At 43.2% G+C, this 25,729-nt stretch overlaps 1 protein-coding gene across 1 annotated transcript; it reads left to right on the top strand.

Moving 5' to 3' along the window:
* Nucleotides 1–6,682: 6,682 nt before the first annotated feature.
* LOC135571202 (deleted in malignant brain tumors 1 protein-like) lies at nucleotides 6,683–24,496 on the top strand. The gene is made up of 8 exons (XM_065016994.1): nucleotides 6,683–6,830; nucleotides 19,877–19,906; nucleotides 20,138–20,446; nucleotides 20,875–21,180; nucleotides 21,305–21,583; nucleotides 22,040–22,354; nucleotides 22,458–22,546; nucleotides 22,670–24,496. The coding sequence occupies exons 1-8, from the start codon at nucleotides 6,740–6,742 to the stop codon at nucleotides 22,802–22,804; spliced, it is 1,554 nt and encodes a 517-aa protein (XP_064873066.1). The 5' UTR covers nucleotides 6,683–6,739; the 3' UTR covers nucleotides 22,805–24,496.
* Nucleotides 24,497–25,729: the final 1,233 nt, after the last annotated feature.

The following is a 25,729-nucleotide window of genomic DNA, read 5'->3' as shown; positions in this document are numbered from 1 at the left end:
ACAGTGGACAATGCTAATGAATTCAGAGAAGCTACTGTACCAGGTTACTTTATAAGGTAACCTCAGCTTATTGATACACACATACATTGACGTAGGTGATTATACCACCAGGTAGTGACCACATGTATATAATCAGCTGTGCCCTTAGGTGGGTTGCAGAACTTACTCTGAAACATACATGCTGTGTTCCCGTTGTCAACTTCTGTCTGCAACCACATTAATAAATGAATGATTGATTTACTTAAAGATATTGTCTGGTTGCTGATTTCACCAATAAGTAAATGATTGACAAGGAACAAGGAACCTGTTAATGTCACCACCATGGATGTAGAAGTTATATAGTCTACCAAGTGTTAATATCACCACCATGGATGTAGAAATTATATAGTCTACCAAGTGTTAATGTCACCACCATGGATGTAGAAGTTATATAGTCTACCAAGTGTTAATATCACCACCATGGATGTAGAAGTTATATAGCCTACCAAGTGTTAATGTCACCACCATGGATGTTTAAGTTATATAGTCTACCAAGTGTTAATGTCACCACCATGGATGTAGAAGTTATATAGTCTACCAAGTGTTAATGTCACCACCATGGATGTTTAAGTTATATAGTCTACCAAGTGTTAATGTCACCACCATGGATGTAGAAGTTATATAGTCTACCATGTGTTAATGTCGCTACATGTTTAAGTTATATAGTCTACCAAGTGTTAATGTCACCACCATGAATGTTTAAGTTATATAGTCTACCAAGTGTTAATGTCACTACCATGAATGTTTAAGTTATATAGTCTACCAAGTGTTAATGTCACCACCATGGATGTAGAAGTTATATAGTCTACCAAGTGTTAATATCACCACCATGGATGTAGAAGTTATATAGTCTACCAAGTGTTAATGTCACCACCATGAATGTAGAAGTTATATAGCCTACCAAGTGTTAATGTCACCACCATGGATGTAGAAGTTATATAGTCTACCAAGTGTTAATGTCACCACCATGAATGTAGAAGTTATATAGTCTACCAAGTGTTAATGTCACCACCATGGATGTAGAAGTTATATAGTCTACCAAGTGTTAATGTCACCACCATGGATGTAGAAGTTATATAGTCTACCAAGTGTTAATGTCACCACCATGGATGTTTAAGTTATATAGTCTACCAAGTGTTAATGTCACCACCATGAATGTAGAAGTTATATAGTCTACCAAGTGTTAATGTCACCACCATGGATGTAGAAGTTATATAGTCTACCAAGTGTTAATGTCACCACCATGGATGTAGAAGTTATATAGTCTACCAAGTGTTAATGTCACCACCATGAATGTAGAAGTTATATAGTCTACCAAGTGTTAATGTCACCACCATGGATGTAGAAGTTATATAGTCTACCAAGTGTTAATATCACCACCATGAATGTAGAAGTTATATAGTCTACCAAGTGTTAATGTCACCACCATGAATGTAGAAGTTATATATTCTACCAAGTGTTAATGTCACCACCATGAATGTAGAAGTTATATAGTCTACCAAGTGTTAATGTCACCACCATGAATGTAGAAGTTATATATTCTACCAAGTGTTAATGTCACCACCATGAATGTAGAAGTTATATAGTCTACCAAGTGTTAATATCACCACCATGGATGTAGAAGTTATATAGTCTACCAAGTGTTAATGTCACCACCATGGATGTAGAAGTTATATAGTCTACCAAGTGTTAATATCACCACCATGGATGTAGAAGTTATATAGTCTACCAAGTGTTAATGTCACCACCATGAATGTAGAAGTTATATAGTCTACCAAGTGTTAATGTCACTACATGTTTAAGTTATATAGTCTACCAAGTGTTAATGTCACCACCATGAATGTAGAAGTTATATAGTCTACCAAGTGTTAATGTCACCACCATGAATGTTTAAGTTATATAGTCTACCAAGTGTTAATGTCACCACCATGGATGTAGAAGTTATATAGTCTACCAAGTGTTAATGTCACCACCATGAATGTAGAAGTTATATAGTCTACCAAGTGTTAATGTCACCACCATGAATGTAGAAGTTATATAGTCTACCAAGTGTTAATGTCACCACCATGGATGTAGAAGTTATATAGTCTACCAAGTGTTAATGTCACCACCATGAATGTAGAAGTTATATAGTCTACCAAGTGTTAATGTCACCACCATGGATGTAGAAGTTATATAGTCTACCAAGTGTTAATGTCACCACCATGAATGTAGAAGTTATATAGTCTACCAAGTGTTAATGTCACCACCATGGATGTAGAAGTTATATAGTCTACCAAGTGTTAATATCACCACCATGAATGTAGAAGTTATATAGTCTACCAAGTGTTAATGTCACCACCATGAATGTAGAAGTTATATATTCTACCAAGTGTTAATGTCACCACCATGAATGTAGAAGTTATATAGTCTACCAAGTGTTAATGTCACCACCATGAATGTAGAAGTTATATATTCTACCAAGTGTTAATGTCACCACCATGAATGTAGAAGTTATATAGTCTACCAAGTGTTAATATCACCACCATGGATGTAGAAGTTATATAGTCTACCAAGTGTTAATGTCACCACCATGGATGTAGAAGTTATATAGTCTACCAAGTGTTAATATCACCACCATGGATGTAGAAGTTATATAGTCTACCAAGTGTTAATGTCACCACCATGAATGTAGAAGTTATATAGTCTACCAAGTGTTAATGTCACTACATGTTTACGTTATATAGTCTACCAAGTGTTAATGTCACCACCATGAATGTAGAAGTTATATAGTCTACCAAGTGTTAATGTCACCACCATGAATGTTTAAGTTATATAGTCTACCAAGTGTTAATGTCACCACCATGGATGTAGAAATTATATAGTCTACCAAGTGTTAATGTCACCACCATGAATGTAGAAGTTATATAGTCTACCAAGTGTTAATGTCACTACCATGGATGTTTAAGTTATATAGTCTACCAAGTGTTAATGTCACCACCATGGATGTTTAAGTTATATAGTCTACCAAGTGTTAATGTCACCACCATGAATGTAGAAGTTATATAGTCTACCAAGTGTTAATGTCACCACCATGGATGTTTAAGTTATATAGTCTACCAAGTGTTAATGTCACCACCATGAATGTAGAAGTTATATAGTCTACCAAGTGTTAATGTCACCACCATGAATGTAGAAGTTATATAGTCTACTAAGTGTTAATGTCACCACCATGAATGTAGAAGTTATATAGTCTACCAAGTGTTAATGTCACCACCATGAATGTAGAAGTTATATAGTCTACCAAGTGTTAATGTCACCACCATGGATGTAGAAGTTATATAGTCTACCAAGTGTTAATGTCACTACCATGAATGTAGAAGTTATATAGTCTACCAAGTGTTAATGTCACTACCATGGATGTAGAAGTTATATAGTCTACCAAGTGTTAATGTCACTACATGTTTAAGTTATATAGTCTATCAAGTGTTAATATCACCACCATGGATGTAGAAGTTATATAGTCTACCAAGTGTTAATGTCACCACCATGAATGTAGAAGTTATATAGTCTACCAAGTGTTAATGTCACCACCATGAATGTAGAAGTTATATAGTCTACCAAGTGTTAATGTCACCACCATGAATGTAGAAGTTATATATTCTACCAAGTGTTAATGTCACCACCATGAATGTAGAAGTTATATAGTCTACCAAGTGTTAATATCACCACCATGGATGTAGAAGTTATATAGTCTACCAAGTGTTAATATCACCACCATGAATGTAGAAGTTATATATTCTACCAAGTGTTAATGTCACCACCATGAATGTAGAAGTTATATATTCTACCAAGTGTTAATGTCACCACCATGGATGTAGAAGTTATATAGTCTACCAAGTGTTAATATCACCACCATGGATGTAGAAGTTATATAGTCTACCAAGTGTTAATGTCACCACCATGGATGTAGAAGTTATATAGTCTACCAAGTGTTAATATCACCACCATGGATGTAGAAGTTATATAGTCTACCAAGTGTTAATGTCACCACCATGAATGTAGAAGTTATATAGTCTACCAAGTGTTAATGTCACTACATGTTTAAGTTATATAGTCTACCAAGTGTTAATGTCACCACCATGAATGTAGAAGTTATATAGTCTACCAAGTGTTAATGTCACCACCATGAATGTTTAAGTTATATAGTCTACCAAGTGTTAATGTCACCACCATGGATGTAGAAGTTATATAGTCTACCAAGTGTTAATGTCACCACCATGAATGTAGAAGTTATATAGTCTACCAAGTGTTAATGTCACCACCATGAATGTAGAAGTTATATAGTCTACCAAGTGTTAATGTCACCACCATGAATGTAGAAGTTATATAGTCTACCAAGTGTTAATGTCACCACCATGGATGTAGAAGTTATATAGTCTACCAAGTGTTAATGTCACCACCATGGATGTAGAAGTTATATAGTCTACCAAGTGTTAATGTCACCACCATGAATGTAGAAGTTATATAGTCTACCAAGTGTTAATGTCACCACCATGGATGTAGAAGTTATATAGTCTACCAAGTGTTAATATCACCACCATGAATGTAGAAGTTATATAGTCTACCAAGTGTTAATGTCACCACCATGAATGTAGAAGTTATATATTCTACCAAGTGTTAATGTCACCACCATGAATGTAGAAGTTATATAGTCTACCAAGTGTTAATGTCACCACCATGAATGTAGAAGTTATATATTCTACCAAGTGTTAATGTCACCACCATGAATGTAGAAGTTATATAGTCTACCAAGTGTTAATATCACCACCATGGATGTAGAAGTTATATAGTCTACCAAGTGTTAATGTCACCACCATGGATGTAGAAGTTATATAGTCTACCAAGTGTTAATATCACCACCATGGATGTAGAAGTTATATAGTCTACCAAGTGTTAATGTCACCACCATGAATGTAGAAGTTATATAGTCTACCAAGTGTTAATGTCACTACATGTTTACGTTATATAGTCTACCAAGTGTTAATGTCACCACCATGAATGTAGAAGTTATATAGTCTACCAAGTGTTAATGTCACCACCATGAATGTTTAAGTTATATAGTCTACCAAGTGTTAATGTCACCACCATGGATGTAGAAATTATATAGTCTACCAAGTGTTAATGTCACCACCATGAATGTAGAAGTTATATAGTCTACCAAGTGTTAATGTCACTACCATGGATGTTTAAGTTATATAGTCTACCAAGTGTTAATGTCACCACCATGGATGTTTAAGTTATATAGTCTACCAAGTGTTAATGTCACCACCATGAATGTAGAAGTTATATAGTCTACCAAGTGTTAATGTCACCACCATGGATGTTTAAGTTATATAGTCTACCAAGTGTTAATGTCACCACCATGAATGTAGAAGTTATATAGTCTACCAAGTGTTAATGTCACCACCATGAATGTAGAAGTTATATAGTCTACTAAGTGTTAATGTCACCACCATGAATGTAGAAGTTATATAGTCTACCAAGTGTTAATGTCACCACCATGAATGTAGAAGTTATATAGTCTACCAAGTGTTAATGTCACCACCATGGATGTAGAAGTTATATAGTCTACCAAGTGTTAATGTCACTACCATGAATGTAGAAGTTATATAGTCTACCAAGTGTTAATGTCACTACCATGGATGTAGAAGTTATATAGTCTACCAAGTGTTAATGTCACTACATGTTTAAGTTATATAGTCTATCAAGTGTTAATATCACCACCATGGATGTAGAAGTTATATAGTCTACCAAGTGTTAATGTCACCACCATGAATGTAGAAGTTATATAGTCTACCAAGTGTTAATGTCACCACCATGGATGTAGAAGTTATATAGTCTACCAAGTGTTAATGTCACCACCATGAATGTAGAAGTTATATATTCTACCAAGTGTTAATGTCACCACCATGAATGTAGAAGTTATATAGTCTACCAAGTGTTAATATCACCACCATGGATGTAGAAGTTATATAGTCTACCAAGTGTTAATATCACCACCATGAATGTAGAAGTTATATATTCTACCAAGTGTTAATGTCACCACCATGAATGTAGAAGTTATATATTCTACCAAGTGTTAATGTCACCACCATGGATGTAGAAGTTATATAGTCTACCAAGTGTTAATTTCTATCCTACTGTGATACTTGTGAGTTGATGTGATGTCATTGATGATTTCTAACAGATTTCCACACAGTGGAGTCCCTGCAGATTGTGAAAAACAGGATGTGTCACACTGTGGTCACACCCAAACAGCTCTTTGCTGTACGCCCAGACTTAACACTAAGTCACACAAGACAAGTTTGTATCAGTGGAAAAACACTAGCATTTAACAGACAATTCTCTAAGTAAAAAAACAGTACAGCATGTCTCATTTACCACCACACCTGTTGAGTTGACTTGGGTAACAGACCTCTAGCTTCTACAACACAGAAAGTTAGAGGTGACTTTCCCAAGTCAATCACTGACAATTAGGTAAGATATTATAGGACACTATGTGTAACTGCTGCTCTGACAGCAGTTTCCTGTGGAGTTTTTCTGATGTCAGTGTTTCCTTCTGATTTGCTTAACAGTTTGCCACATAATTGAAGTAAGGAAGTAATGAGTTAGAAATCATATAGCCTAGCAGTATTTCTCACTCTTCAGTCCTCTCTTCATGACAGTAGACGTGTTTCGCTCAGTGGAGCCCCAGTTAGAGAAAGATATGATACCTGCAGTGATATTGGTGATCCTGTTCTGGAGCACAGGTATGTTTCGAAATTGTAAGATATATTACAATTTGTGCAGCTAGAAAATAACATCCAGCTGGAAGCAGACAGTAAAAATGTGTCTCAAAGCAGGACAATGATGTGATCACCTGTAAATGTACTTTACTGTAGTCTAACTGTCCATCTGGGGACAGGCACTAATATCAGTTAAGGTGTGATGGTCAGTCTTATTAGAACCAAGGTAAGACCCAAATGCAGACAACAGGGTTCAGGCAAAGACAGGTCAAGGCAGGCAGGGGTCGATAGTCCAGAGTCAGGGGGCAAAGGTACAGGACGGCAGGCATCCTCAGGGTAGGCAGAGGTCTGTAATCCAGACGAGGGCAGAGGTACAGATCAGCAAGCAGGCTCAGGGTCAGGCAGGTGGGCTCAGAGTCAGGACAGGCAGAGTGGTCAGGCAGGCAGGCTCAGAGTCAGGACAGGCAGAGTGGTCAGGCAGGTGGGCTCAGAGTCAGGACAGGCAGAGTGGTCAGGCAGGTGGGCTCAGAGTCAGGACAGGCAGAGTGGTCAGGCAGGTGGGCTCAGAGTCAGGACAGACAGAGTGGTCAGGCAGGTGGGCTCAGAGTCAGGACAGGCAGAGTGGTCAGGCAGGTGGGCTCAGAGTCAGGACAGGCAGAGTGGTCAGGCAGGTGGGCTCAGAGTCAGGACAGGCAGGTGGGCTCAGAGTCAGGACAGGCAGAGTGGTCAGGCAGGTGGGCTCAGAGTCAGGACAGGCAGAGTGGTCAGGCAGGCGGGCTCAGAGTCAGGACAGGCTCAGGGTCAGGCAGGTGGGCTCAGAGTCAGGACAGGCAGAGTGGTCAGGCAGGTGGGCTCAGAGTCAGGACAGGCAGGTGGGCTCAGGGTCAGGACAGGCAGAGTGGTCAGGCAGGTGGGCTCAGAGTCAGGACAGGCAGAGTGGTCAGGCAGGCGGGCTCAGAGTCTGGACAGGCAGAGTGGTCAGGCAGGTGGGCTCAGAGTCAGGACAGGCAAGGGTCAAAACCAGGAGGACAAGAAAACAGAGACTGGGAAAAAGCATAAATACAGGCATAAATACACAGGGGATAATGGAGAAGATGGGCTTCACCTGGAAGGGGGTGGAGATAATCACAAAGACAGGTGAAACAGATCAGGGTGTGACACAATGTTCTCTCTAAGCTGCAGATAAATCAGCCAATAGCGAGAAGCACGAGATTGAACTTCACTAACTTTTCTAGAGCAGCTGGTCACCAACCGGTTGATCGCGAACTGGTCGATCTCCATGGTATTCCTAGTGGATCGACAAACACTTCTGTAAAAACCCACGATAAAGCCTTGTGTCAAAGTAACCAAGAGTGGTATGGTGTTGATATGGTCTAGTCATAGTAACCAGGAGTGGTATGGTGTTGATATGGTGTAGTCATAGTAACCAGGAGTGGTATAGTGTTGATATGGTGCTGATATGGTGTAGTCATAGTAACCAGGAGTGGTATAGTGTTGATATGGTGCAGTCATAGTAACCAGGAGTGGTATGGTGTTGATATTGTGTAGTCATAGTAACCAGGAGTGGTATGGTGTTGATATGGTCTAGTCATAGTAACCAGGAGTGGTATGGTGTTGATATGGTGTAGTCATAGTAACCAGGAGTGGTATAGTGTTGATATGGTGCAGTCATAGTAACCAAGAGTGGTATGGTGTTGATATTGTGTAGTCATAGTAACCAGGAGTTGTATGGTGTTGATATGGTCTAGTCATAGTAACCAGGAGTGGTATGGTGTTGATATGGTCTAGTCATAGTAACCAGGAGTGGTATGCTGTTGATATTGTGTAGTCATAGTAACCAGGAGTGGTATGGTGTTGATATGGTCTAGTCATAGTAACCAGGAGTGGTATGGTGTTGATATGGTCTAGTCATAGTAACCAGGAGTGGTATGGTGTTGATATGGTTTAGTCATAGTAACCTGGAATGGTATGGTGTTGACATGGTGTCGTCATAGTAACCAGGAGTGGTATGGTGTTGATATGGTCTAGTCATAGTAACCTGGAATTGTATAACTACAGTTATTAATTGTCAATCAATCAACAAAAAATCTTTGCTTTAGATCTTTGTTCTAGAGTTTTCCCTTTTAACACCATCACTGTTCTAGAGTTTTCCCTTTTAACACCATCTCTGTTCTAGAGTTTTCCCTGTTAACACCATCACTGTTCTAGAGTTTTCCCTTTTAACACCATCTCTGTTCTAGAGTTTTCCCTGTTAACACCATCACTGTTCTAGAGTTTTCCCTGTTAACACCATCACTGTTCTATAGTTTCCCCCGTTAACACCATCTCTGTTCTAGAGTTTTCCCTGTTAACACCATCACTGTTCTAGAGTTTCCCTGTTAATACCATCACTGTTCTAGAGTTTTCCCTGTTAACACCATCTCTGTTCCAGAGTTTCCCCTGTTAACACCATCACTGTTCTAGAGTTTTCCCTGTTAACACCATCTCTGTTCTAGAGTTTTCCCTGTTAACACCATCACTGTTCTAGAGTTTTCCTTGTTAACACCATCACTGTTCTAGAGTTTCCCTGATAATACCATCACATTGGCTACTACTGTAGACTGAATGACAGAACAGCTGTTTCCATGTTAAAATGTTATGGGATGTAGGTCTACGTTGAACACCACACATTGGCTGCTACTGTAGACTGAATGACAGAACAGCTGTTTCCATGTTTAAATGTTATGGGATGTAGGTCTACGTTGAACACCACACATTGGCTGCTACTGTAGACTGAATGACAGAACAGCTGTTTCCATGTTCAAATGTTATGGGATGTAGGTCTACGTTGAACACCACACATTGGCTGCTACTGTAGACTGAATGACAGAACAGCTGTTTCCATGTTTAAATGTTATGGGATGTATTTTCTCCATAGTTTTTGATGGTAGGTCACTCTGGTAGATCTACATTATGATCAAATAGCCACAGTAGCCCACTTGTCCACTGTTAACTGTTAGTTAAAGGGGGTACAGCCTCAGTGTTCACAGTAAACACACACTGTTAGAACTGTAAGTTAAAGGGGGTACAGCCTCAGTGTTCACAGTAAACAGACACTGTTAGAACTGTAAGTTAAAGGGGGTACAGCCTCAGTGTTCACAGTAAACACACACTGTTATAACTGTAAGTTAAAGGGGGTACAGCCTCAGTGTTCACAGTAAACACACACTGTTATAACTGTAAGTTAAAGGGGGTACAGCCTCAGTGTTCACAGTAAACACACACTGTTAGAACTGTAAGTTAAAGGGGGTACAGCCTCAGTGTTCACAGTAAACACACACTGGAAGACCTGAAATCTGCTCAGTGACGGAGAAAGTTAGAGGGAACATTGGTGATGATGTCATGCATCTGACTGTTGTATATTCAGTGTGTCAATGATTGATTGGATCTGTCTCTATGTAAATGAATGAGAGGATATATTATATATTATATTGGGGTTATGTTAGATCAGGGGGAACCTAGATGTCTGTGACAGCAACACAATTAGACCCAACCAAATCATGAGAAAACAAAAATAAAATTACTTGACACATTGGAAAGAATTAACAACAACAAAAAACAGAGCAAACTAGAATGCTATTTGGCCCTAAACAGAGAGTACACAGTGGCAGAATACCTGACCACTGTGACTGACCCAAACTTAAGGAAAGCTTTGACTATGTACAGACTCAGTGAGCATAGCCAGCAATATTTGTGACCTGTTGCAACAAGAAAAGGTCAACCAGTGAAGAACAAACACCATTGTAATACAACCCATATTTGTTTATTTCTTTTCCCTTGTGGACTTTAACCATTTGCACATCGTTACAATACTGTATATATATAATATGACCTTTGATATGTCTTTATTCTTTGGGAACTTCTGTCAGTGTAATGTTTACCGTTCATTTTCATTGTTTAGTTCACTTTTGTATATTAACTAGTTAACTTGCTTTGGCAATGTTAATATGTTTCCCATGCCAAAAAAAAAACTTAAATTGAATCTAATTGAGAGGAGCAGAGAGAGAGGAGGGGGTGAGGAGGGCGAGATATAAGGGGAGGAGAGGGAGGGAGATGTCAAAAGAGAGAGAGAGGAGGGGGTGGGGAGGGCAAGAGATAAGGGGAGGAGAGGGAAGGAGATGTCAAAAGAGAGAGAGAGGAGGGGGTGGGGAGGGCGAGAGATAAGGGGAGGAGAGGGAGGGAGATGTCAAAGAGAGAGAGGAGGGGTGGGGAGGGCGAGAGATAAGGGGAGGAGAGGGAGGGAGATGTCAAAAGAGAGAGAGGAGGGGGTGGGGAGGGCGAGAGATAAGGGGAGGAGAGGGAGGGAGATGTCAAAAGAGAGAGAGAGGAGGGGGTGGGGAGGGCAAGAGATAAGGGGAGGAGAGGGAGGGAGATGTCAAAAGAGAGAGAGAGGAGGGGTGGGGAGGGCAAGAGATAAGGGGAGGAGAGGGAGGGAGATGTCAAAAGAGAGAGAGGAGGGGGTGGGGGTGGGGGAGGGCAAGAGATAAAGGGAGGAGAGGGAGGGAGATGTCAAAAGAGAGAGAGAGGAGGGGGTGAGGAGGGCAAGAGATAAGGGGAGGAGAGGGAGGGAGATGTCAAAAGAGAGAGAGGAGGGGGTGGGGAGGGCGAGAGATAAGGGGAGGAGAGGGAGGGAGATGTCAAAAGAGAGAGGGGGTGGGGGGCGAGAGATGTCAAAAGAGAGAGAGGAGGGGGTGGGGAGGGCGAGAGATAAGGGGAGGAGAGGGAGGGAGATGTCAAAAGAGAGAGAGGAGGGGGTGGGGAGGGCGAGAGATAAGGGGAGGAGAGGGAGGGAGGGAGATGTCAAAAGAGAGAGAGGAGGGGGTGGGGAGGGCGAGAGATAAGGGGAGGAGAGGGTGGGAGATGTCAACAGATATAGGGCTGACAGACTAACATGAAGTCAACTGAATATCTTTTCACTACAGACTTCTCATCAGTTATGTCATCATAACCAGTAGTGATGTCATCATAACCAGTAGTGATGTCATCATAACCAGTAGTGATGTCATCATAACCAGTAGTGATTTCATCATAACCAGTAACCTCTTCCACTATTGGCTCAGCTCAGCTTGACCCTGACCTATGGAACTGAAGAATTGAGGAAACAGAAATATAAGAAAGCAAATGTATTAAATTATATATAAACTCCTTTGCAGAGAGATGTTCATCTTTCCACATTGTGACTTTTGTGGTGAGGTCTTGTTGAGAAATGTCACACCATTTCTCAGTGCTCAATGTCTCAACACTGTTTCTCAAGAGAACCACAACCATTTGTCCTGCTCGTCTCTCACAGCTTAGTTCAGTCTACTGCTAAATAACAGGATATGGAGAAACAGCATTTGGCTGTGAGTCCAGAACCATGAGTCAGTCATGTAGACAAAGGGGAAGTGTTCTAGCAGAGGGAGCAAATCTCATCAGAACATCATGTGACTTTAATTAAATACATAGATACACTAGATAAACATAACAGATAAACATAAACATAATTTTGCCACCATAGGCCCTCTCAGCCACCTGGCTCCACTAGGACCCTCTCAGCCACCTGGCTCCACTAGGGCCCTCTCAGCCACCTGGCTCCACTAGGGCCCTCTCAGCCACCTGGCTCCACTAGGGCCCTCTCAGCCACCTGGCTCCACTAGGGCCCTCTCAGCCACCAGGCTCCACTGGGCCCCTCTCAGCCACCAGGCTCCACTAGGGCCCTCTCAGCCACCAGGCTCCACTAGGCCCCTCTCAGCCACCAGGCTCCACTAGGCCCCTCTCAGCCACCAGGCTCCACTAGGGCCCTCTCAGCCACCAGGCTCCACTAGGCCCCTCTCAGCCACCAGGCTCCACTAGGTCCCTCTCAGCCAGCCTGCTCCACTAGGTCCCTCTCAGCCAGCCTGCTCCACTAGGTCCCTCTCAGCCATCTGGCTCCACTAGGGCCCTCTCAGCCAGCCTGCTCCACTAGGTCCCTCTCAGCCAGCCTGCTCCACTAGGTCCCTCTCAGCCAGCCTGCTCCACTAGGTCCCTCTCAGCCAGCCTGCTCCACTAAGGTCCTCTCAACCAGCTGGTGTGTGTAGGAGAGCGTGAACTCTGTGTACAAAAAGTAGAAGTACAAATGTCAAGGGAAATGAACTAAAGTGATAAATCTAGTCCTAGGTTTTATTTACTGTGGTGTTTGTTCTCCACTGGTTACCCTGTTCTCATCACAACAGGTCACACATTCTGCTGACATGATTACACACTGTGGTATTTCACCTAACAGATACAGGAGCTTGTCAATATTATATTTGTTTTCAAATTATTTTGGGGTCTTTGTAATCTGAGGGAAATATGTGTATCTTATATCATCGTACATTTGGCAGGAGGTTAGGAAGTGATGGATATTAATTAGTGATGGATATTAATTAGTGATGGATATTAATTAGTGATGGATATTAATTAGTGATGGATGTTAATTAGTGATGGATATTAATTAGTGGTTGATATTAATTAGTGATGGATATTAATTAGTGATGGATATTAATTAGTGACGGATATTGGCCTTATTCTGCCCTACATGCATTATTTGGGCCTTTTTCTCTGAGAATGTTTTTGCAGAATGTCAATTGGATGTTGGCCCCATTTAAAAAATCTTGATTGGTTAGTGGACCTAACACTTCACTCCCACAAAGGGCAATTGGTTCAAGTGTAGATTTGGATACTTTGTGTGAGGTTCTAATTGGTCCATTTGAATTTGTCTTTTGAAAAGTCCTTCTTCCTTCCTCTTTCAGTTGATTGACAGCAGAAATGGCCCGTATATCTTATTGTTAAGTCCAGATATGAAGAGACTTTCGTGTCCTCTGTCTTTCATCCACTGTGACATTTTTCAACCTTGGATTTTAGTTGTTGTTTTTTGAATCATGTTTTTTATCTGAGAGATATAAGACAGATCAGGAAACTATCATTTATTACTTGAATGTAACCCCTTATTGTTAAGAACTAAACTCCATATCTACTTCCATAAATGTGTTAAACTGGTACCAGGAGACCTTCAGACGAGTCTTGTAAAGCTTGTGGACGTCCTAGATCACAACAACCTGTATGTGTTCCTGAGAGACTCACCTTTCCATAGTGGGGTCATGTTAGTGTGTCCTAGATCACAACAACCTGTCTGTGTTCCTGAGAGACTCACCTTTCCATAGTGGGGTCATGTTAGTGTGTCCTAGATCACAACAACCTGTCTGTGTTCCTGAGAGACTCACCTTTCCATAGTGGGGTCATGTTAGTGTGTCCTAGATCATGGATTGTATGAAAAGAGCATCTGCCAAACATGGATTGTATGAAAAGAGCATCTGCCAAACATGGATTGTGTGAAAAGAGCATCTGCCAAACATGGATTGTGTGAAAAGAGCATCTGCCAAACATGGATTGTGTGTAAAGAGCATCTGCCAAACATGGATTGTGTGTGAAGAGCATCTGCCAAACATGGATTGTGTGTGAAGAGCATCTGCCAAACATGGATTGTGTGTGAAGAGCATCTGCCAAACATGGATTGTGTGTAAAGAGCATCTGCCAAACATGGATTGTGTGTGAAGAGCATCTGCCAAACATGGATTGTGTGTAAAGAGCATCTGCCAAACATGGATTGTGTGTAAAGAGCATCTGCCAAACATGGATTGTGTGTGAGGGGTAGAGAGATGTGGTAGTCATATAATAATCATCCTGTGGTCTACGTTTTGTTCATCATCAAGCAGACCAGATCATTAGAGATGGTGGAGCCTGTTAGGCTGTTTAAAATGGAATAATATCAGTTATATACTCTATCATGAGACTAATACCTCTATATACATTTGAACAGGATTTGAGTGAAGTTTTCTAAATTGTTTTCATAATAATATATATATAATACATTTTCACTGAGACATCATGGAGTGTCCATCAATTTAAATCCCGACTTGTAAGGAAAGAATAAATAATACAAAATCCACAATATATTGGACAGAACTATGAGGTCTAAAGGTCTGTCTTTCCAAGACATTCTGTTCACCAGAGAAAGTTCTGAATTACTTTTCTTTGGGTGACCTCAGCCTTTGACAATTCAGCTACTTGGTTAACAGTCCTACTGTAATGTTCTGGGTGTAGCTGGTGCAGAGGAGTCAGGACAGTAGAGATGAGTAACACATGTAACTTTACTCAAATATTCCAATAACGTGTCGTAAATACCGAGCCCACAGTAACAGACCAAACATACATAAAACAATCACGCACAAATCACGCGTTCTGGGAACCTGGTCTGTAGGACAGTGCGTCTGCCTTAGCATTCTGGGAACCTGGTCTGTAGGACAGTGTGTCTGCCGTAGCGTTCTGGGAACCTGGTCTGTAGGACAGTGTGTCTGTGTCTGGGAACCTGGTCTGTAGGACAGTGTGTCTTCTAGCGTTCTGGGAACCTGGTCTGTAGGACAGTGTGTCTGCCTTAGTGTTCTGGGAACCTGGTCTAGTCTGCCTTCTGGGAACCTGGTCTGTAGGACAATGTGTCTGCCTTAGCGTTCTGGGAACCTGGTCTGTAGGACAATGTGTCTGCCTTAGCGTTCTGGGAACCTGGTCTGTAGGACAGTGCGTCTGCCTTAGCGTTCTGGGAACCTGGTCTGTAGGACAGTGTGTCTGCCTTAGCATTCTGGGAACCTGGTCTGTAGGACAGTGAAAACAAAAAGGGTAAAAAAACATGGCCCACCTTGCCTGGCGAGGGTTCAGTCTCCACCTTGCCTGGCGAGGGTTCAGTCTCCACCTTGCCTGGCGAGGGTTCAGTCTCCACCTTGCCTGGCGAGGGTTCAGTCTCCACCTTGCCTGGCGAGGGTTCAGTCTCCACCTTGCCTGGCGAGGGTTCAGTCTTCACCTTGCCTGGCGAGAGTTCAGTCTCCACCTTGCCTGGTGAGGGTTCAGTCTCCACCTTGCCTTGCGAGGGTTCAGTCTCCTTGCTGCCCGGATGGACTCCAGATTGCGGTGGTCAGTCCAGATGAGAAAAGGGTGTTTAGCCCCCTCAAGCCAATGTCTCCACACCTTCAGAGCCTTGACAACAGCCAACAGCTCCCGGTCCCCCACATCATAGTTTCGCTCCGCCTGGCAGAGCTTCTTCGAAAAGAAAGCACAGGGGCGGAGCTTTAGTGGCGTACCCGAGCGCTGAGAGAGCACGGCTCCTATCCCAGATCCGGATGAGCCAGCAGGGGAGCCGAGGTAAACAGAGCCCTCAGGTGACCAAAAGCCCTGTCCGCCTTAGCCGTCCACTGCAGTCGCACCGGTCCCCCCTTCAGCAGTGGGGTAATGGGAGTCGCTACCTGACCAAAGCCATGGATAAACCTCCGGTAGTAGTTGGCTACCTGACCAAAGCCCCGGATAAACCTCCGGTAGTAGTTGGCTACCTGACCAAAGCCCTGGATAAACCTCCGGTAGTAGTTGGCTACCTGACCAAAGCCCCGGATAAACCTCCGGTAGTAGTTGGCTACCTGACCAAAGCCCTGGATAAACCTCCGGTAGTAGTTGGCTACCTGACCAAAGCCCTGGATAAACCTCCGGTAGTAGTTGGCTACCTGACCAAAGCCCCGGATAAACCTCCGGTAGTAGTTGGCTGCCTGACCAAAGCCCCGGATAAACCTCCGGTAGTAGTTGGCTACCTGACCAAAGCCCTGGATCAACCTCCGGTAGTAGTTGGCTACCTGACCAAAGCCCTGGATAAACCTCCGGTAGTAGTTGGCTACCTGACCAAAGCCCCGGTTAACCTCCGGTAGTAGTTGGCTACCTGACCAAAGCCCCGGATAAACCTCCGGTAGTAGTTGGCTACCTGACCAAAGCCCTGGATAAACCTCCGGTAGTAGTTGGCTACCTGACCAAAGCCCCGGATAAACCTCCGGTAGTAGTTGGCTACCTGATCAAAGCCCTGGATCAACCTCCGGTAGTAGTTGGTTACCTGACCAAAGCCCCGGATAAACCTCCGGTAGTAGTTGGCTACCTGACCAAAGCCCTGGATCCACCTCCGGTAGTAGTTGGCTACCTGACCAAAACCCTGGATAAACCTGAGGTGGTACTAAATGCCGTCTTCCACTCGTCCCCCTCCCGGATACTCACCAGGTTGTAAGCGCTACTGAGATCCAATTTTGTGAAGAAGCCCTGTGCATTGACTCTATCGCACTGGATATGAGAGGCAGCAGGTAGCTGTACCTCACAGTGATTTGGTTGATACCTTGATAGTCAATGCACGGGCGCAGACCGCCATCCTTCTTCACCGCCAGAACAAGGACAGAGACCGACTTCGGCGATAGTCGTGACACCTACAACTGTCACCTTATGTAACAACTGATTTACTTAACTAAAGGCACATCTCAATATGTGGTCCAGGTGTCTTAGTGTTCCTATAGAAACCTGTGTCCAAACTCAGCATTAAATAGCATCTAATCAGAATAGTGTACAGAGCTGAGTTATTACAGCTATTTAAATGTAATGCGCTTTTTAGTGTTTATTCTGTGTCATTAAAAAAATCACTGTTGCCTATTAGATCAATATCAGTGTGAACACATCTGATTGGACTAGATCAGTTGTGAACACATCTGATTGGACTAGATCCATGTTGTTGAGGTGAGACTAGATCCATGTTGAGGTGAGACGTCTGATTGGACTAGATCCATGTTGAGGTGAGACACGTCTGATTGGACTAGATCCAGATCCATGTTGATCCATGTTGGTGAGACACGTCTGATTGGACTAGATCCATGTTGAGGTGAGACACGTGGACTAGATTGGACTGATTGGACTAGATCCATGTTGAGGTGAGACACGTCTGATTGGACTAGATCCATGTTGAGGTGAGACCATTCCGTGTCTTTATTGATTTGTGTGAGAAGGCAGTTTGTCCTGGTGGAGGTTATTGGAACACTGATATTTAAGTCTGAGGTTGAAGAAAACAAATTTGGTGCTGCAATGTTGTGTGTTATCTTGAATACCAGGCAGATGTTGGAGTACAGAATGAAATGGAGAGGAGAGGGGAGGGGAGGAGAGGAGAAGAGAGGGGGAGAAGAGGAGAATAGAGGAAAGGAGAGGAGAAGGAGAGGAGAAGCATGGGGGAGTAGAGGAGAGGAGAAAGGGAGGAGAGGAGAAGCGAGGGGGAGTAGAGGAGAGGAGAAGTGGAGGAGAGGAGAAGCGAGGAGAGGGGGAGAAGAGGAGAAGAGAAGGGGTGACGAGGAGAAGAGAGGGGGAGAAGGGCAGAGGGGGATAAGAGGGGGGGAGAGGGGGAGATGAGGGGGAAGATAGGGGCAGAAGAGTAGATAATAGGCAGAATAGGAGAAGAGAAGAGGACAAGAGAGAGGGGGAGAAGAGGAGAAGAGGAGAGAGAGGAGGGGAGGGATGGGAGGGAGGGGGAAGAAGAGGAGAGGGAGAGGAGAAAGGGAGAAGGGGGAGAAGAGGAGAAAATAGGGGGAGAAGAGAGATTGGGAGAAGAGGAGAACAGAGAGGGAGAAGAGGAGAGGAGAAGGGGAGAGAAGTGTAGAGGGAAGAGAGGGGGAGAATAGGAGAAGAGAGACTGGGAGAAAAGGAGAGGAGAGGGGGAGAATAGGGGAGGGGTAGGAGAAGAGAGACTGGTAAATGAGTAGAGGAGAATAGAGGGTCAGAAGAGGAGAAGGGGAGAGAGGAGAGGAGAGGGGGAGAAGAGGAGAGGGGGAGAAAAGGGGGTGAAGAGGAGAATAGAGACTGGGAGAAGAGAGAGGAGAAGAGGAAAGGGGAGGGGAGGGGAGGAGAAGAGAGGGGGAGAAGAGGAGAGGGGGAGAAGAGGAGAAGAGAGGGTCAGAAGAGGAGAAGAGAGGGAGGGAGAAGAGGCTGGAGGAGAGGGGACGGGAGAAGACGAGAGGAGAGGGGAGGGGAGAAGACGAGAGAGGGAGAAGGGGGAGAAGAGGGGGAGAAGATGAAGAGAGAGGGGGAGAAGGGGGAGAAGAGGAGAGGGGAGAAGATGAAGTGAGAGGGGGAGAAGGGGAGAAGAGGAGAGGGGGGCTACGATGAAGAGGAAATGGGAGAAGAGGGGAGAAGAGGGGTGGGTGAAGAGAAGGGAGAGGAGTAGAGGAGAGGGGGAGAGGGGAGGAGAGGAGAAGCGAGGGGGAGAAGAGGAGGGAGAAGAGAAGGGAGAAGAGGAGAGGGGAGAGGGGCGAGGAGAGGAGAGGGGAGGAGAGGAGAAGTTGAGGGGGAGAAGGGGAGAAGAGAGGGGGAGAAGGGGGAGAAGAGGAGAAGAGAGGGGTTGAAGAGGAGTAGAGAAGGGAGGAGAGGGGCGAGGAGTGGAGAGGGGAGAAGAGGAGGAGAGAGGGGTTGAAGCGGAGGAGAGAGGGGGAGAAGAGTAGAGGTGGGAGGAGAGGGGAGGAGAGGGGAAGAGAGGGGTGAGGAGTGGAGAGGGGAGGAGAGGAGAGGAGAAGAGAGGGGGAGAAGAGTAGAGGTGGGAGGAGAGGGGAGAAGAGGAGAAGAGCAGAGGAGAGGGGAGAAGAGGAGAAGAGAGGGGTTGAAGAGGAGGAGGAGGGGAGAAGAGTAGAGGTGGGAGGAGAGGGGAGAAGAGGAGAAGAGTAGAGGAGAGGGACGAAGAGGAGAGGAGAGGGGAGAAGAGAAGAAGAGAGGGGGAGAAGAGTAGAGGTGGGAGGAGAGGGGAGGAGAGGGGCGAGGAGGGGAGAGGGGAGGAGAGGAGAAGAGAGGGGGAGTTCATTAACTCAATTCTACTGACAATATTTGTCTATGGAGATTGCATGGCTGACTGCTTGATTTTATACATCTGTCAGGAAGGGGTGTGGCTGAAATAGAGTCCACTAATTTGAAGGGGTGTCCACATACTTTTGTATATATAGTGTATGTACACATGGGTGTTGTTGCACCATACCAACGATAAGCCTGTCTTCTCCATCACATCATGAAAGGTCATGTTGATGTTCATTTAACCTCTGTCTCTCTCTTCCTCTGACTCCTCCCTTTCTCCTTTGTTTCTCACTATCTCTCTGTCTCTCTCTCTCTTTCTCTCTCTCTCTCTTTCTCCTCTCTCTCTCTCTCTTTCTCCTCAGATCTCCAGGCTCAAAGCGTCAGTCCACCAGGTAGGTAGAGTATAGATCTACAGTGATTATAGCAGTTCAATATTATTCAACTTTATTATCCCACATGGAGAAATTCATGTGTCCATACAAACCATTCTAAAACCCAATAACAAGTAGTGTTTTATGGAACTACTAATACTTGTCAACCACAAAGCATCACTGCTGTTAGAATAACAGAATCACTGTCATCATCTGTCCTCACCACTGTGTTTTCCTCTCTGCTGTTTACAGCTGAACTCTCAGTCAGACTGGTGAATGGAACCACTTCCTGTTCTGGGACAGTGGAAGTCTTCTACAGAGGAGAGTGGACAGGTGTATGTTCTAATTGGTGGAGCATGATGAAAGAGGTTAAGGTTGTGTGTAGAGAGCTGGACTGTGGGAATCCTGTAACTGTATCTAGAGGACCTCTGCTTGAAGATGAAAGAAGAGGAGTCACGATGTGGAGTTGTAGGAGAAATGAGTCTTCTATTAGACAGTGTGACATCAGAGGAGGACCTGGTGGCTGTTATGGTGGATATTATCATCATGTGATCTGTTCAGGTAAGAGACTGGTCATATTGACAGATTTATTTATACATTATACAATATTACCATGTATCATGTTTTATGTGTTTTTATTTCATTTAAATAGAGGGAGAGATGTCAGATGTATTTAAACATTATATTTGTGTTTGTCATATTGGTTTATGGGAGATGTTCATGGGCAGATCATTGTAGTTCAGATGGTACTGAAGTGAAGCTGCCTGATGGATGTCCAGCTGTTTATTTTCTATAAAGTGAAGTGAACTTATTCCTGTCTCCTGCCTGCATTATTCCCAACCCGATCCTGAGTGACTAAGAACCCATTTCTACCTCTTACAGTATCAAACATAGCAAACTACAATCTTTTATCCAACATATTTGTGTTCAGTCCTCAACAGTGTCATCAACAAAACTGATTGAATGTTCAACCAACTCTTTTTCTCCAGAGTCTGTGCGGCTTGTGGATGGAGCTGGTCTCTGCTCTGGGAGAGTGGAGGTGAAGTCCAATCAGTCCTGGGCCTCAGTGTGTGAAGCTGACTTTGACCGGCAGGATGCAGAGGTAGTCTGTAGGGATGTTGGCTGTGGGGCTCCTGCAGCTCTACAGGGGGGGCTCTATGGAGGAGGTGGGGGTCAGACCTGGGATAAAGAGTTCCAGTGTAAAGGCAATGAGTCCCTTCTCCTGGACTGTGACACCTCAGACAGAGAGAACAACACCTGCCTACCTGGTAATGCTGTTGGACTCACCTGCTCAGGTAAGAAACAGTTTGTCACTCAATCAACATTGTTTCTCATCTGGAGTGAAGAATATGAGAGACAATATAGGTGTGTTTTAGTGAGAAAATAGTAAGATTACTGTCTCTCTCTTTCTTTTCTCAGAGCCTGATGATGTGAGGCTGGTGGGAGGAGGCAGTCGCTGTGCTGGTGGATTGGAGTGGTACGACCAGGGAGAGTGGAGGATTGTGGGAGTTGGAGTGTGGAACCAGGAGAATGTAGCTGCAGTAGTGTGTAGACAGATGGGTTGTGGCTCCACTGTTTCAGTACTACCTGGAAACACCACTAGAGGGTTTAGAGTTTCCTGTTATGGGTCTGTTTCTTCACTGAGGGAGTGTATAAGAACGTATGATCTCCTTCCTGGACTCACAGTGATCTGCTCAGGTAATAACAACATATTATAATTATATTCAACTGATTTCCTTCATTCATACAACTTCCTCTGCACCTCTCATGATGACTGTTTAGATTGTCAGTCTGCTTTACTAAATAGATCACTCAGTCAAGTAGGAATCAAATACAACTTAAATATCCCAGAATGCTTTGTATGTGAGTGTTATCTCAGTGAACGTCTCTACTCTCTACCACTGTCACATGTCATGTTATTGTCACATCTAAATGAGGAAAGTAGTTGAGGAGCTACGTTTTCTTTTTCTCTCCTCTTGTTCCAGATGTCCTGCTTCAGCCTGATATCAACATATGTTGTCTCAGTGACTGTAGGCCCACTACTCATGTTGCCCTGTGAGGGAGGGTGGCTGGCACTGTTACATGCTGATGTTATTGTCATATCTATAGGAAACTAGTTGAAGAGGTTTTTCTTGTTCTCTTTTATTGTTACAGATCTCCTGGTCCAGCCTGATATCTTCCTGACTGACCCAATGGGAGGGGTCTCCAGGGGCCACCAGGGGCCCGAGATGTTCAGGGGCTACAACTTCACCATCACCTGCTCCACTCAGCCACAGTACCCAGGAGGCTCCTTCCTCCTCACGTTCACCGGCTCCAACAGAACCCAGCCAGCTGTCAATCACTCTGCTGCCTTCCTCTTCCCTGCTGCAGATGACTCCCACCAAGGGAACTACAGCTGTGTTTATGACAATTATGTTTTCTCTCATAACTTCTCCTCTGAGAGTGAGCTCCTCTCCCTCACCATCACAGGTAACTGAACATGAACCAGACTTATAACTTTGTCATTGACAGATTTCCCACAGATCTATGTGATGATGATCAGTCCCCTCATCAAAGGTGTTTCTGTTTGCAGCCTCTCCTCTGCCAGCCTTCATCATCAGACACGTTGTAGTGCTGCTGATCCTACTGACAGCCATCACCACCTCCTACCTGTACTACAAGGTAAAGACATTTACTCAGACGTTACAAGTCATTTAAACTAGAGGGAGAGGGTGAGGGGGTGAGGGAGAGAGAATGGAGATACTAGAGAGTAAATGTCTGACTGTTGGTGCTGTGTCTCTCTAGCCCACCAGGAGGCAGAAGAGAGTGAACAGGGTGAGCAGCATGGATCTTTATGTCAATGCCATGGAGATGGTCTCTCTGAGCTCCAGAGCTGAAGCTGGACCGGGAGAGGAGAGAGCAGCCCAGGGGACGGAGTAGGAGTAGAATGAATCTGACCCTACATTCTGATCGTAGGTCAGTTTTGTGTTTTAAATTGATGGTCAGCAGTGGACTGGTGTTTAAAATGTGGTGACAAATCTGAAGTGGTTCTAATTTTAATAACAAGTTCAGAATTAGTTTATCTTTCTAGAACCTTGGAAGAAATCTAAAAGGAGTGACTGCAACCACCATTATTCATTTAGTTTGGTTTTTACCACCAGAGAAACATGGGGTTTTGGGTAACAAGGTGTTTTGGGTAACATGGGGTTATAGTTAACATGGGGTTTGAGGTAACTTGGGGTAACATGGGGTTTGGGGTAACATGGGGTTTGAGGTACCTTGGGGTAACATGGGATTTTGGTTAACATGGGGTTTGTGTAACATGGGGTTTTGGGTTACATGGGGTTTGGGTTACATGGGGTTTGGGTAACATGGGGTTTTGGGTAACATGGGGTTTGGGTAACATGGGGTTCTGGGTAACATGGGGTTTGGGTAACATGGGGTTCTGGGTAACATGGGGTTTGGGTAACATGGGGTTTGGGTAACATGGGGTTCTGGGTAACATGGGGTTCTGGGTAACATGGGGTTTGGGTAACATGGGGTTCTGGGTAACATGGGGTTCTGGGTAACATGGGGTTTTGGGAAACATGGGGTTTGGGTAACATGGGGATTCGGTAACATGGGAATTCGGTAACATGGGGTTTGGGTAACATGGGGTTTGGGTAACATGGGGTTTGGGTAACATGGGGTTCTGGGTAACATGGGGTTTGGGTAACATGGGGTTTGGGTAACATGGGGTTTGGGTAACATGGGGTTCTGGGTAACATGGGGTTCTGGGTAACATGGGGTTTGGGTAACATGGGGATTCGGTAACATGGGAATTCGGTAACATGGGTCGGTTTTTAATTATTTTAAGAGAGCAGCTCAATTACGTCTGTTTCATGTTCCAGTATTGCTTCTTATCTTTATTTTTTTGTCTTATTTAGTGTCTCTTAGATTCTTTATCTTATTTAATGTCTCTTAGATTCTTTATCTTATTTAGTGTCTCTTAGATTCTTTATCTTATTTAGTGTATCTTAGATTCTTTATCTTATTTAATGTCTCTTAGATTCTTTATCTTATTTAGTGTCTCTTAGATTCTTTATCTTATTTAATGTCTCTTAGATTCTTTATCTTATTTAGTGTCTCTTAGATTCTTTATCTTATTTAGTGTCTCTTAGATTCTTTATCTTATTTAGTGTCTCTTAGATTCTTTATCTTATTTAGTGTCTCTTAGATTCTTTATCTTATTTAGTGTCTCTTAGATTCTTTATCTTGAAGTGTTTCCATTATTAGTCCAGGTATTATTATAATCATCTGTTCATTCTTTGTATTTTGAAACATTTTTTAATAAAGGGGTTTGTTGTTGTTTACCTCTCATGATGTTATTGATTATAAACGTTATGATATTGATTATGATGTAGATTAGTGTTATGTTGTTAGTAGTATAGAGATAATGATGTTATTGATTATAAATGTTATGATATTGATTATGATGTAGATTAGTGTTATGTTGTTAGTAGTATAGAGATAATGATGTTATTGATTATAAATGTTATGATATTGATTATGATGTAGATTAGTGTTATGATGTTGCTCTCTAAACTGCCATGTAATCAACTGGATGATTTTAATAAAATTACAGGCTGTCAATCTTGTGTGATTTAATTATTAGACAGACTACAACATACAGTATGAATTAACTGAGATCAGTCTGTGTGATTCCCCTCTTGGACAGACTACAACATACAGTATGAATTAACTGAGATCAGTCTGTGTGATTCTCCTCTTGGACAGACTACAACATACAGTATGAATTGACTGAGATCAGTCTGTGTGATTCCCCTCTTGGACAGACTACAACATACAGTATGAATTAACTGAGATCAGTCTGTGTGATTCCCCTCTTGGACAGACTACAACATACAGTATGAATGAACTGAGATCAGTCTGTGTGATTCCCCTCTTGGACAGACTACAACATACAGTATGAATTAACTGAGATCAGTCTGTGTGATTCCCCTCTTGGACAGACTACAACTTACAGTATGAATTAACTGAGATCAGTCTGTGTGATTCCCCTCTTGGACAGACTACAACATACAGTATGAATTAACTGAGATCAGTCTGTGTGATTCCCCTCTTGGACAGACTACAACTTACAGTATGAATTAACTGAGATCAGTCTGTGTGATTCCCCTCTTGGACAGACTACAACATACAGTATGAATTAACTGGTCATACATTTGGCAGGACGTTAGGAAGTGCATCTCAGTTTCCACCTCATTTTGTGGGCTGTGTGCACATAGCATGTCTTCTCTGGAGAGCCAGGTACTGACCTGTATATAGTCTTGCTATTGTTATTTTACTGTTGCTCTTTAATGACTTCTTATCCATATTTGTTTTAACTACATTATTAGTTAGGGGCTTGAAACTAAAACAATTTCATTTCATTTGAGGTCTGCCTACGGCAGCCTTTCTCAATAGCAAGGCTATGCTCACTGAGTCTGGACATAGTCAAAGCTTTCCTTAAGTTAGGGTCAGTCTACATACCTGGTCTCTGCCCCAATAATCTCTCCTTTCTCCCAAAGTGTGCGCTTGATCACTTCCCTTCATGGACAGGATTTGACAGGAATAGATTAGTATGGAAACTCACTCAATAACCTATACCTTCACCAATCCAATGCTACTACACTTTATGGGGAGTAGTGAACGAGTGCACACTTCAGGAAGCAGTAAATACTTTTGGGACGCACCCCTGGCCGGAGGATCTCCAAATTACCGTTGTTAAAGGGAGCCAAAACCTCTTGTTGATCTTCCTCACTCCGTGCAATTTGTACCTCACAGGACACCATACATTATTCAAGAGTAAATGCTGTATTACTT

The sequence above is a fragment of the Oncorhynchus nerka genome, unplaced genomic scaffold (assembly GCF_034236695.1).
Source record: "Oncorhynchus nerka isolate Pitt River unplaced genomic scaffold, Oner_Uvic_2.0 unplaced_scaffold_696, whole genome shotgun sequence".
Taxonomy (NCBI): Eukaryota; Metazoa; Chordata; class Actinopteri; order Salmoniformes; family Salmonidae; genus Oncorhynchus; species Oncorhynchus nerka.
The sequence above is the reverse complement of the archived record's forward strand: the minus strand, read 5'-3'. Positions and strand labels throughout refer to the sequence as shown.

Coding starts and splice junctions, on each gene's coding strand:
- LOC135571202 (XM_065016994.1), top strand. CDS start 6,740: ATGACAGTAGACGTGTTTCGCTCAGTGGAGCCCCAGTTAGAGAAAGAT. Junction 20,447..20,874: donor TCATCATGTGATCTGTTCAG/GTAAGAGACTGG, acceptor CTTTTTCTCCAG/AGTCTGTGCGGCTTGTGGAT. Junction 22,355..22,457: donor CCTCTCCCTCACCATCACAG/GTAACTGAACAT, acceptor TTCTGTTTGCAG/CCTCTCCTCTGCCAGCCTTC.